General features: G+C 35.3%; 1 protein-coding gene across 3 annotated transcripts; it reads right to left on the bottom strand.

The window, feature by feature from the left end:
- Window positions 1-412: 412 nt before the first annotated feature.
- LOC124414869 lies at window positions 413-12,000 on the bottom strand. Of its 3 annotated transcripts, XM_046895978.1 has the most exons (11): window positions 11,915-12,000; window positions 9,293-9,471; window positions 8,274-8,579; window positions 6,977-7,605; window positions 6,259-6,471; window positions 5,680-6,000; window positions 4,489-4,687; window positions 4,229-4,401; window positions 2,960-3,057; window positions 2,554-2,815; window positions 413-1,102 (listed from the first exon to the last, which is right to left on the bottom strand). In XM_046895978.1, exons 1-11 carry the CDS (start codon window positions 11,929-11,931, stop codon window positions 557-559), a joined length of 2,943 nt encoding a protein of 980 aa, XP_046751934.1. In that variant the 5' UTR covers window positions 11,932-12,000; the 3' UTR covers window positions 413-556. The 3 variants fall into 3 exon arrangements, with proteins under 3 accessions (XP_046751934.1, XP_046751932.1, XP_046751935.1); XM_046895976.1 differs by lacking the exon at window positions 11,915-12,000 and having other exon boundaries at window positions 9,293-9,551; XM_046895979.1 differs by lacking the exon at window positions 11,915-12,000 and having other exon boundaries at window positions 7,118-7,605; window positions 9,293-9,550.
- Between the last annotated feature and the right edge of the window lie 1,763 nt (window positions 12,001-13,763).

Genomic DNA, 13,763 nt, shown 5'->3' with positions numbered 1-13,763 from the left:
TCTATACATATGAGTATCTCGCATAAAAATTAATCTCGTTGTGCTGTAAAAAAACTAGCGCTATCTTTGAATTCAACATATCTCAATATCTAAATAAAAAGCATCATTATTTTAAGGAGAAATTAAAAGTTATATTTCGCAGGCCTTCGTAATCAAAAAACTTTTCGTTCAGAAATTCAAAGTGTTGCATACGATAAATTATCATATAAGCATGCGAAGCACGCTAATGCTTTGGTCTGATTAAACAGAAATAATTAAAAACTAATGATTGAGATAAATTTTTATATCATCTGGCAGTAAGTTCGGGTCGTTTCTTTAAAATTAAAAAAAATCCGTTAAGAACGACAAATAATTTCGATGCAAAGTTACTAGGGTAGCATTTACCACAAGGTACATGGTAATGGAATTGTGGTAATTTTCTTTCGGCCCGAAACGTATGTTTCACATGTTAGTTTTTACAAGTAGGAATAAAAATTGTATTTTAAAAAATTAAATAATTGGGTTCATGACATTCGTATGAGACAAAGTAGATCTTTCTGTTTTTTAACCAGATATGTTAACAATACTCCATATGGTTAACCTTATGCCTCTGATGAGCAACGATAATATCATTGATAATAGATCTGAAACAGTTGGTGTGAGTTTTCAACCATGGATTCTTTTCTTCTAGGTAATCGTCTATGTTATAGTTGAAAACCATACGAATGAATTGATTCCTATCAACGTTGGAGACGTACTCGATCTTTTTACTTTTCGATGACTGTGCGTTCATGCTCATAAATGAATTACGTTTGTAAAGTGAACCCAGACGATTCATGTGATCAGAATCTGCTGTGAAGTCGATAATTTTTGCTGGTATCGCGAGCTGATAGTCAATCTCTCCGGTCTCGTTTCGGATACATAATCTTTCCTGATTTTTCTCAGGTGATAAAATGTCGCTATTCAAATTTCTGCCTGGAGCCACGAGAAAAGTACCATCTTTTGTGTTGCAGGACGGTCTTATTTTGTAAACGACGAATATTTGCTTAAGCATCTTCAAAATTTTCCCGGAAGCTTTGCATACTTGGAAATTACTGTCATTTTCCAACGTGGCCAGAAGTACCTGCACAAGAATTTACTGAATGTGTAAAAATATGAATGTTTGGAAAGCAGCAATTCTGAAAAATGATTCTCTGCTCGATTTGCAACTAATTCACTTCTTTTTTTTAACATTTACTCATTTTCTGTTTAAATGAATGGGTCGTACCGTCTGGATCAAAAGTAAGAAATAGTGCAAAAAAAAATCTGTAGCAACGTGTTATTTGGGTAAACGATCATGAAAATTAACGAAACAACGTTCCCGATAACTAATAAAAAAAAGTTTGAAAAAATATGAATGACAAACACTATCAGATATTAATCTAATTATAAATGTTATAATAATAAATGTTAAAAGTGATTAAACTCTCATGTCATTAATCTGATTATATAATAGTGTTTTGGGCTCATTTTGTTCATTAATCAGTTTCGGACAAATTATCTCAAAAACCTTCAAGATATATCTTCTATTACAGTATAGCTCTATTGCGCAATGTCATTTTTGAAGAACATTTGTTATACCGTACTTACACAAATTTATTTTTATCACTCTGAATGGGAGTAATTATTTTTAAAATTAGAGATTTTTCGAATGGTTTCTCAAGTCTTCCTAACTTTTAATTTCAACGGTACGGCCAATCGACCTTAACCCCTTGACTGGCAAGGACGTCTATAGACGTCCTCTAAATATTTCATCAATATCTGTGAAACGACTTGACCAATCGTCTTGAAATTTACGATTCAGGGATTTTTTGGATCGCTGAATTCAAATTTGAGGTCAGATTTTCAAAATTCAAGATGGCGGATCCAATATGGTGGATGAAAAGTTTAAATTTGATCAAATCTCTTCAAAAAATACTACTCAGGGGTTTTCAAGGTCAAGGATTACGAATCTAAAATCGGATTTGAAAAATTTAAGATGGTTGATCCAATGTGGTCGACGAAAATCGTTTCAACTGGATTCGATCAGATTTGAACTTCTTGCCCCCTTTATTAGATCCAGTATCTTGAATTTTCAAAATTTGATTTCAGATCCGTAGTTAGCGGCCCTGAAAACTCCTCGGTAGAGTTTTTTGACCGAATTCGATCAAATTTGAACTTTTTGTCCATCATATTGGATCCACCATTTTGAATTTTGGGATTCTAATATCAAATTCAAAATCAGTGACCCCAAAAACATTTTTATGCACAGTTTCATAAAGATTGATTAATATTTTACCTCTGCCAGCAATGGCATACAAAGTGAGTTTCACCGTGCCAGTCAAGGGATTAAGTACTCCTACCATTACCGACCGAGCAAACTCACCGTTCTTCTTCCTATATTAAGTAAACAAACGAGCGAAGCACTGTCGGAATTTGAACTCTTTCCTTTCGTTTGTTTATTTAATATACGGAGAAAAAGGGTTAGTTTGCTCGATCGGTAAAAATAGGAGTACTACATGACCTTAATACTGGATTCAAGTCGAATGAACTTACGCCGAGACAATTTCGGCTTGCTAATTCGTCAAGAACTTTAATGATCCGTTTTTTGATCTCGTCCTCATCGAGTGAAACTATTCTTCTATGTTCCTTCGAAAACGTGTAAGTTGGAAAAGTTCCATCTAGCATCCCCTGGTCACTAAGGCGTGACTTTATAAATTGTGACCAGAAATCAAGCGCATTTACTCTAACTTCCCAGTGAAGATCTAGAATGGCGGCTGCGGACATGGCGTTTGTGATTTTGTCTAATGTTGATTCTCTGTAAAAACGATAAATAGAATCGTTTGTTAAATCGAAATCATTAGAATGTTATACTCACTTTAGTAAATTTGTCAAAAGGGTCGTCACAGCTTTTACATACAACGGTGAAATTTTAGAATGTTTATATGATGTTTGAACTCACAAGCATTTTCTATAGACGTACAACTCCTTGACAAGTATAACAGCTTCTCTTCTTACTATCGCCTCCGTTTCATTGGCTATCAAATTTACAGCCACGTTCTGAAAGTGATAAATTAGGGTCTTCCAATGCAGTTAGATATTTGTCGATACATTTATAATAGTACATTATGTAATAAGGGAATAAAGACTTTCATTTCTACGTTACATATAGGACTTTATTTCCGACTCAACTCTGGCCATATCTATTGACTCAAAAAGTTCACGTTAAGAATATTCTTTTTTCATCATCATTATCATTATGGTTATCGTCATCGTTATCATATTTAATCGTGTAATTATTCTATCATATTTCTATTTTTTGGGAAAAACGAGATTAGCGGGAAAAAAGTCCACTTTGTTCCCGCAAATACGGAAGCAAAGTGCCACTTTTTTCCCGCAAATGAGGGAAAAAAATGAAGTGAGAAAAATATGCCACCTTCGTCCCGCTCTTCAGGTCAAGAAAGTTAACTTTATGGTTGAGTTAGGGAATAGATATATAATTTCGAGTAGTCCTTAAAAAGATCATCCTTGAATTTTGACCAGATGACCTCCTAAATCGGCTCAAAATAATTAAAAAACAATTCCCTTATAGTTTCAGATTTTCATCTCAAATCTAACCCGTGCCCATAAGAGTATGGTATTCCTCATTTAATGGAGCATATTAAATTCACCGAACAGATTTCGATAAAATGTGATATAAGGGGGTTCTTGAGTCGCTGATTACGAATCTGAACTCGAAATTTGAATATTTAAAATGGCGGAAGCAATATGATAGTCCAAAATCCCAAAAGTTATTCGATTTCGACATAACTTGGTGCTCGGGGGTTTTCGAGGTCGCTGATTAGGAACCTGAACTTCAAATTACAAAATTCTAAACGGTGGCTCCAATATGGCAACATCAAATGACTTTTGGGAATTTGGTCCATCATATTGGATCCGCCATTTTGAATTTTCAAATTTCGAGTTCAGATCCGTAGTCAACGACCCAAGAAACCCTGTAAACCAAATTTCATCGAAATCCGTTCGGCAGATTTAAGGTGCCCCTGAACGGGTTAAATGAGGAAATCCAGCCTCTTGCGCGCACGGATTAAAGTTAAGATGAGAATCTGAACAAATAAGGGAATTCTTTTTTAATTATTTGGAGCCGATTTAGGGGGTGAGCTGGGCGAAATTCAAAAATGATCTTTCTAAGGACCACGTAATGTACATACATGTATCAAATTCAATTTACCGTTAAATCAAGATGATACAATTTTTCAGCCCATATCTTGTCTAGTCGCACAAAAGTCGAGAGGCATTTTACCGCTGTTGCTCTTACGTAACCAATTTCGTCGGTAGTAACGATGTCAACGATCAGCTGTGGAAACTGATTAGCAAGAAGTAAATCTTGAAAAGCTGGATATTCTAAAACAAGTATAACGGATGGAAAAATTAATTTCCAAAACATAAAGTTTCAACTTGGTTGATTATTATGCCCTTGTGCTGTCTTACTGTCTTCAGATATTTTCGCAATTGTATTGATCACTTGCAAAACGCTGTTTCTGACTTGCCATTCCGCATCGTGTAGTCGTTTGCACAGTACTAGTCCCATTTCATCTGACTGCCTGTCCAATTTCATTAACAGTACCAAATTTGGTGCCATGAAATTTTCAATTCCCATTCTGCAGAGCGAAAGCGCTTGGATACACACCTGAGCATTATCGAGTTGTACTTTAAATAGTATTCAGTCCAGAGGTGCAAAAAAAAATCTGTATTTTGTGATTAAAAAACTGATTTTAAACAGAAACTGAATTGATCAATCCTTTTCATATACTTTCAATGTAAACCAATTAGAAATAATGTGTAAGTACAGTATATGTATATTAAATTTTTCATAATTTTCATTATGTCAACCTGCATTATTTAATCAGTTTCGCATTTTGATGGGCTTTTGTAGTTTGGTTTATTCTTAATCCTTTAAGCCATAGTGGTAAGTATTCTTACCACGTATTTTATATACATTTTCCATATATTTAGAGAACTCTTCAACATATTTCTTTGCAGTTTTTTGCTATTTTTATATATCTTCAGTGAACGTATAATGTAAACTGTTATTGTCAAACCAAATAGATTGGAAAAACGGTGAAAATTGAAGGAATAATTTATTTCCAAGAAAGTAACCCCTTCACACATGTACATGTTTTACATCAACTTATAAGTTTTTGGGGTTGCTGAGTACGAATCTGAAATCGGATTTAAAAAATTCAAGATGGAGGATCCATTATCGCGTACAAAAATTTTAAATCTGATCTAATCCGGAGAAAAAACCTCTGAACGCGGGTTCTTGGAGTCGTTGATTAGGGATCTGAAATCAGATTTTGAAAATTCAGTATGGCCAACGCAATCAGCAACCCCGAAAATTCCCGCATAGAGTTTTTTGACTGTATTCAATCAAGTTTGAAATTTTTGTCCACCATATTAGATCCACTATCTTGAATTTTTGTAACCTGATTTCAGATTCGTAATCAGCGACCCCAAAAACCATAGAACACTGTCTCAGTATAAAAGTTGACTCAGCACAATAACGTGTGACTCAAAGGGTTGAAAAAATGATGTTGAGAATTCGGGATTCATTTTGTTGCGCTAAAACTTTTTTTTAGTCATTTATTAGACGAATGAAAATTTCTTAGCGCTAATTCGTACCTTCGGAGCAGCATTCGGATGATTCAGGATAGCTTGAGCGGATGAAAGAATACTTATAGTTTCCAAGCACTCTCGCCACTTAAATTTATATTTACGTAAAATTGTTGCAAGAGCGTGAAGAAGAGCAGACAAAAGCTCTGGGAACTTAATGATCGGATCGCCATTAAGAATCCCCTTCAATCTCGGCACCTTATGATTTTCAACCGCATTTTCATGTTTACTGGCTGTAAAATTATGTGGACAACCTGCTTCTTTATTTTTAGCGCTTGCATATTGCTTCAACAGGTGTGACATTAACTGAAATATAATTGTCACGCCCTCCTGTGATTGAAAGAATAAATTGAAAAATGATTATTGTTTATGGGGCGTTATCTTTTAAATCAGCTAAGATTTTAATACCGCATTTTTCGTCTATGTCAATTTTTTTTTTCACTCTATTCATCGAATAGAACATTCTGATTTTTGTTTAATATTTATCACAATTGGTTGTTAAGTTATGAATCATCACAAAATTTCCTCTTCCAATTTTTCAAAGTAATATTACTTATTGTAAGTGATAAATGTAACCTGATTACCTACCCTGTCCATGACGTCCAATGTGTCTAGTATTATTTGAATAGATGTTTTGGCCATTAATTCTGTCGGAAATTCTTCCCTCAGCAATGTATCGCGTACCATGTAGCAGAATCTTTGTGTATAAGTGCTTGTGATGCTGAAAAATTTGTGCACAAAGATTTCGAATTCGTCTTCAGGAATTTCCGGTACACGCACAAATACGTCCAACAGGCACATCTGCGTAAAACATTTTTGTCAATAAATAAAGGTTTTTTCCCCTTTAGTTGATGAGGCGTTAAGAAAAAAATGCATTAGGTGGTAATGGATGGACGAGGGACTAAACAAAACTTGATCACTGATATAATTTTGAAAAACAAAAGAAACTGAGGATATTTTGTTAGAAGTGTAAGATGTGCAACATCATATCAATCAATTATAATCCTACTATGTAAAATTTGAGGCTTTGCAATAAAACCCCCGATTTTAAATAAAAATCTCATAATATCTATCAAGATATTTCAGGGGAAAACATGAACACTCAGGATAAATCTAGAATCGGACAATGTGGCGATTGAAAAGATTAGACCGTTTTGCACCAAAAATCTTTGGGGTCAAATTTTTTAATGGGGTTGAAATTCAACTTTCAATCTACTATGAACGAGATAAGTAATTTTCATAAGATAATGAGACGTGAATATCATATGTATTTACAGTCAATACCAGAAGTTACTTTTTTCATTACCAGTGAAACTACAGCGTGACTTTCAATTTGGTAATTACTTGGCATTTTTATATCACACAATCGATTCACTTTTTTGAAGTACGTTAAAAGCAACTTTCCGCCGTTTGCCACGCCCAAAATGTGTTTTCTTGCCAGTAGTACTGAGTCTATGAATTGTAAATTCACTCCAAAAACCTCCCATGCTTCAGAGTCCACGACTCCATCGGACTCATTAATTCCCTCTTTGAGTTTCATGAAGGGCAGTAGATATACCAGCTTCATAATGTGTGAGTGGAATTTTATGCTTGTGCAGGTTTCGAACAAACCCATTATCTTGGATTTGAGATTTGTCACCGAATCCAGGAGCCGTGGTATCGCGTTGTCCATACTCAAAAATAGTGTGTTTTCCATTATGACGGTTAGGACGTCTATTGCACTAAGAAATGCCTCATTTTCTTCAAGATTTTGTTGAGACTGAGGGCCGAAGTTATTCTTGATAAAAGGTTCGGCAGCCACAGAAATGACTCGTCCGCAAAATACGGTGTTTCCAGATTCGAACATCAATAATTTACATATGAATTTTCGACTCTCTCTTGTAACGTACAGCATCCGATTCGAGTGGCAAAATGTTGCTACTTGTATCCACGCCTCTGTGAAATTAATAATGATCATGTTGAAAATCTCAGTGATATTTTCATTGTGACGTTTTTTGGAAAATTATATTCCTATAATAGTTTTAGATAATATCTTGATTGGAAAAGTTTATGAATTAATATTCTTGCTGCGTAAAAACTCACAAAAATATGCTTCACTTTTACAGATTTTTTTCTTTTCATCTGCAGAAATAGTCTGTACAAAATTTATCGTTGACAAAATAAATCTAATTAACTTATCTGAATCATATTTGAATACGAGTCGGATGCGGTCGAATCAAATAAATGAGGTAACTTGATGAATTAAGGTTTTTCTTTTCGTACCAGCAATTTCTGATTAGCCATACCAAGATTTGACCGTAGATGTCAGATTAAAATAACAGATGATTTTACACACCATTGAAACCTTGCAAGGAAAATTGACAAATTTATACATAATTCGAATTTTACTGACGATCAGGAATTGACTAAGCGTATTAGAAAAACCGAAGCCCAAGAAATTGACAGAGATTTACCAACGTAAATAAAATGCTTGTTGATTAAAACAAAACAGTAACAAAATTGTTAAAAAAAACCTTTAAATTGTACCAATAAAAACATTTTGACGAGTTTTACGCTTGTATTCGTGTAAATAGCAGGTCAATAAAATTGTGATTGACATCTACCAGTCTCGATGATCCATTGCCGTCCGCTTGTGTGGTTAACGAATTCAAGTAGCATCTTGGTGTAAGCCATTTTAACGGAGAAATCGACGTGGAAATCTTTCAGAGCAAAGATTGCGCATAATTTATTCAGTATATCTTTGTGGTACCAGTAGAGAAAGTCGACTTCATTGCGACCAAGAATCCCGACCAATTTTATGGTGAATATCGTCACAGCCTGGCAAGGTTTCTTGTCGACTGCCCAAGCATGCATTGCTTTCGAAACCCATTTTTGCAAAATGGACTTGTCAACATCACCGCCGATGCAACCTGTAACACATAGAAATTATAACTATCATTGAGGGGTAACACCATTGTAAAAACAAAAGAAACCCGCTTTTTTTACCTTTTTTTTTTAAATTTTTTATGTAAGGCAATCATATAAGAATATTTAAGAAAATTATTAGGCGTATATTTGAGTATAATACAAAAAATTATTATCAACAAATATTAAAAAATGGCGACACTGGAGCCATTCTCGCGAGACATGTTGAATTCTGCGGCACGCAGTGTAACTGGTGCAAATTTTCATGCGGAAACAAAATCACTCAATCTACACATTAATACCTACAGAAATGTGTAGGGGATTTGAAAAATATTGATTTTTGTATAATTGGCGAGTATTTGAATGAGAACGTTCCATTTTTGGCAAAAGAAAGGGCACTTATTTGTTAATAAATAATGTTTAAATTAACTTATGAAAAATCCCCAACGTATTTCTGTAGCTATTAATATGTAGATAAAGCCATTATTTTCCAGAATCAAATTTGCAGCAGCTATAGGAGAATGGCTCCAGTGGTGCCATTCTTGAATATATATCTAACAACTTTCTTAAATATTATCATCTTATTGACTTTTCTTCCATCCAAAAAAAATTTTGCAATGTTCAGGTTTTTACAGTGGTGTTACCCCTTAAGGATTTAGTTGGAAAAGTTTAAAATATACGAGACAGCTGATTGCAAATTTAATGAAACATATCTTACCTCTGCTCGAAATATTCTTTTCGATGTGTGAGAGTAATATATCGAGGCATGTTGTTGAAGCGATGGAATAATCAGTCAGAAGTAACAGGCCAAGAACTTCGTTGAGCTTGTCATTTTTGTTCTCAGATCTCATCGTACACATTATGAAACAGTGATGACAACAGCAAGAATGGATTTGGCTGCATATACAAACGACGCAAATAGGATTACACATCTATCTATCGACCGATTCGAAATCAGTATGAATTTATTTATACTGTGATAACATTAGATTGACCCCACAACCAGGGCACCGTTCTTATCTCCGAGCTCTCCATTCAGTATCAATTTGTCATAATATATTGTTACGTATCTCCCTTCAGACCCTTAAATCTAACCGTCTGAAGAATGTAAAAGGAGTCTCTTGGGAACGACTGTCGTTTTGGAGAAACAATGTCTTTTATTTTTGTCTTTGAAAAGATTTCATGATCGTAACATCGACATTAATTAATAAACCGATTCAATATTAATTTATCTGTGTCGTGCCATTATGTTACCAAGAAATAACAATATGTTTTGGTGAAACACATATTCCTCTGAATATCCAAATGTGTATATGTATGTACCTCCAGTTAGGTAAAAGAGATACCACTGGTAATTTTTTTTTTCTACTGCTGTTGAGTAAACTATTTTCTCATTAAATTATTACGACATGATCGGTTTAGAACATATTAACACATTCACATCCAGTAAATTATCCTTAGTTCAATTCGCACAGATTTCAAATGAGGGTAGCCAGTTATGACCAAGATTTAACAAGAACATAGCTGGGTAATTTCTAACCAAATATCAAACCAGACTGACAATGAGCCAGTCGTTGAAACTATACAGAACGGAGACCAACAAGCTACTGGGGACAACATCAGCAAATTGTCTTAATGGATTCATCACACACTGTTAGCCCTTACACGATATCATATCATTTATAATCACGTGTTTATCATGCACCATTAAGAACTCGAACAACACGGAGAGATAACTTGTGAGCAAAAGTCATATAATCCAGAACTAAATCAAGCGATTTATTATTATTCTCCTAATCGCATCAAATCTCTGTAGAAAGCGCGAATATTTAAGAAATATTTTTTTTCACATCTGCCTGGAAAGTTAGATTTTCGAAGTTTATATAAAGTGCCTTTTTTCGAATAGTGCGGTGAAATGACGTTGGTACATATGCACAACTGGCGTGGTCGATTTTACACGCTAGGACTTTCTGTGGCGCATGCGCACTTTTGAACGACTAAATTTCACGCATTGTGTCAATGATAACGTAAGTTATCTAACGCCGATTTTACGCGCTGTTAGTGACACCTTCATTGCTTCTCAAATCGAACTCTCCTTCACAGGTGTTGAAAATAGTAACGTGTGTTACAAGTGTAGAAAGTGGGCAATATCTGACTCACACGATTACATCACTCGCCTTTGCGGCTTACATTGCAAACTTTACACTGATAAAAAATCGCCCAGTTTCCACACTTGTAACACAATATATTGTTCTTGTATGTACAATAGCTATTTATGTGGCATGCCCGTAAACTGCCTGTTTTTTTGGCAAGGATAAAGATTTCAGGACGAGCTGAAGGCGAGCCGGAAGCGCGCCGGAAGCGAGTACTGAAATTTTCCGAGCCAAAAAACGGTTTACGGGCATGCCACATACAATATTTTTTACGGTATGGGCATTAAGAGCAAAACGAAGAGTGAGATTATGTCGCGATCTGTTCGATGAAGCTACTTTATTCGGCAGTTTGGGATGCGCACTTCGAACTGCGGATTAAACACTTTATTCCGCAACTTTGTCCGCTGCCGTATAAAGCGTCACTTTACGGAACAAAAACTGCCACAAAAAGTGGACTTTTCAATGCCCATGCCGTAAAAATATATTTATACCTCTGTTCGTCTAATAATCTACGTTCTATAATGTTGTACTCAATATTTTTCGAGAAACCTTGAGTTGTAAAGCTTGAATGTGTCATCTACACGTTTTTCTATCCATCTGCACGTAACATAGAAGTCAAATTCTACCCTTCGTCTTGAAAACATTTTAACTTTCGATTTAGCACTTATAAAGGATGCAACTTGAAAAAATGACAATATGAAGACCACTGCTGTAGCTGTCTCTAGACGTCTTTTTATCAATATTAGTTCTAGTTTCATGTTAGTTGCATTAGGTAACCTCCGTAGAGCTGCAGCTAGTTAAGCAATTTGTTTGACATCGAGTTGAAAATTCACGTGTTCTTGTCAGGATATAATACCAGGAGTGTGTTGTGAAATTAAAATTGAATTTGAGGTCTGTACTGCTATTTGGAAAAGATCCGGTATGTGTACCATAGCCAAATGTAGATCTCCTGCAATTAGGCATAATCTATCTATACAAGACTATAATTTTAATTCATCACTTCTGTAACGATTGCTAATCGCAGTGAATATTGGAGTAAACTCACCTCAGTGACTTTCCATAGAATTTGGCCTCCAGGTGATCTTCTTTCAAAACAAGTGATTTGGATTGAAGACTTCAGAATATTATTCGAAAGAACCTTATCAGTTAAACTGATTTTCATCTGGTAATGGAGCAGCTGTACTTACCTAAAATATCGTTTCATTGAATATGTATAAGAGGCTTTCCACGCGAACTCACTAACTGGTTAACCATGACATTGTTGGATTTCATAAAGGATTTTACCTATGTTAGTACGACCCCTGAAACCCTCTTGAAATTTTTTTTAAATATCTGTAGTTATTGGTCTTTATCGGATGAATTTTTGAACCCATCTTAAAAAAACACCAGTTGATTGTTATGAAACAAGAAAAAAATATTCTGTTTTTGTAATAAAACATTTTCACGCCAGATTTAAAGTCGAAGAACGGATTTTTCAATCTTCTGAAACCGTTTGTTGTATTTTGTTAAGGTAGTAGTCTGGTAACTTGGGTTGGAAAAATCTATTTTTTTTTTTATTTCTTATTTCGAAAGTAAAATATTCGAGGGTACATTGTAAAAACTTTAGACCGAGATTCGAGATATTAATGAAATTATAATGAATATTTGAGAGCGTCTCGCAGTTGTACTGCTCCCGGATCTCAAAGCGAAGTGACACGACAAGGGCTTCTAAACTAGCAAAAATGAGCTGTAGAACAGGAAAAGTTGCTAATAATGCTGCCTACGAAGAAATGGAAGGCATGTTATGCGCCCCAAACATAGACGATTACAATGTTAGTTTCAGTGTAAAAAAAAAATCTGTTCTTGAAACTTCAAACACATTTTTCACGAAACAACGTTTTCACAGTCAGCCCAGGTAAATAGTACATTGTGGATCTAGGGCGGAGAGTGAGCGATTGACGTGGGTGCAAGATTTCAGCTGAGCCGAGGTGTGCAATGGGTCGCCTCGGCTGAGCTCAAACTCGCACGAGCGTAAATCGCTTTCCGCCCATGGTTCACACAATACTTTTTGTCCATAACCTGTACTGAAAATTTACCTTTGAGTGCACAAAGAATAAGCTGATTACAAGATACACGACGATTCCGCGGTGATCGCGCGGTGCACCACTCCATTTTGCGACCCGCGTTCGTCAAAGCGGGCGCAAAACGTGATTTTGCGCCTGCTTACGATACGTTATTTGCGCCCGCCAGCATTTTGCGCCTGCTCATTTGTCACCAGGCGAGAAAAAGCCACTTTGCGCGCACTTTACATGCACATCAGTAGCTCTCGCAGGAACTAGGATCTTTTTTTTGTCCCTAACTTTCCATTTTACAGCCCGATTTCCACTAAAAACAAGTTACTTTTTGTTTCGAAGTTCACCATTTTGTTATTTTTCAACAATCTTGTTTAATCCTAGTTCCAACCAGAATGACTAGCTCACAGAACAATAATCTTTTTGATTTTTTTGTTTCAAATGTTCTCAAGCGGCGAAATCACCGCGGCCAGCCTACCTACTTATTTTGGAGACGCTCATTTCAGTGCTACAAAACTATTATAAAAAAAAATGTACAATTTTTTTTGTACACCCCGAGATACTATTAATAATATTGAAACTGTTTTGTGTTTCAAATAAAATATGGGTACGTGAGCTTAGTTAACGGAATCAATAAAAGGCGTTATGTAAAATATTTGGAGGAAAATTGCTTTAATGGCAATAGGTGTTTCTCGTTTTAAGTTTGAAACAGGACTGTTTTTACAATAATACCGGTTGGCGTAGCAACCGTCTTCACTTTTTGACATACGAGGGCTTAGTTTTATTGCGTCATATGCCGGCTACTAAATCATTAGAAAGGGGGGTAAAACCGGTGATTTTACCCTTTGTAACAATATATTAAAAAAACAAACCGATTGAATTTTATTTTCCTCTAAAAAAACATTCCGGAAAAAAGCATTAAAAAACGTGCAAGTTACCAGACTACTACCATGATCGTCTTGTCTATTTTGGTGCCTGTTCAAAA

This window comes from Diprion similis, chromosome 14 (assembly GCF_021155765.1).
Source record: "Diprion similis isolate iyDipSimi1 chromosome 14, iyDipSimi1.1, whole genome shotgun sequence".
NCBI lineage: Eukaryota > Metazoa > Arthropoda > Insecta > Hymenoptera > Diprionidae > Diprion > Diprion similis.
Note: the sequence above shows the minus strand (reverse complement) of the source record. Positions and strands in the feature narration are given on the sequence as shown.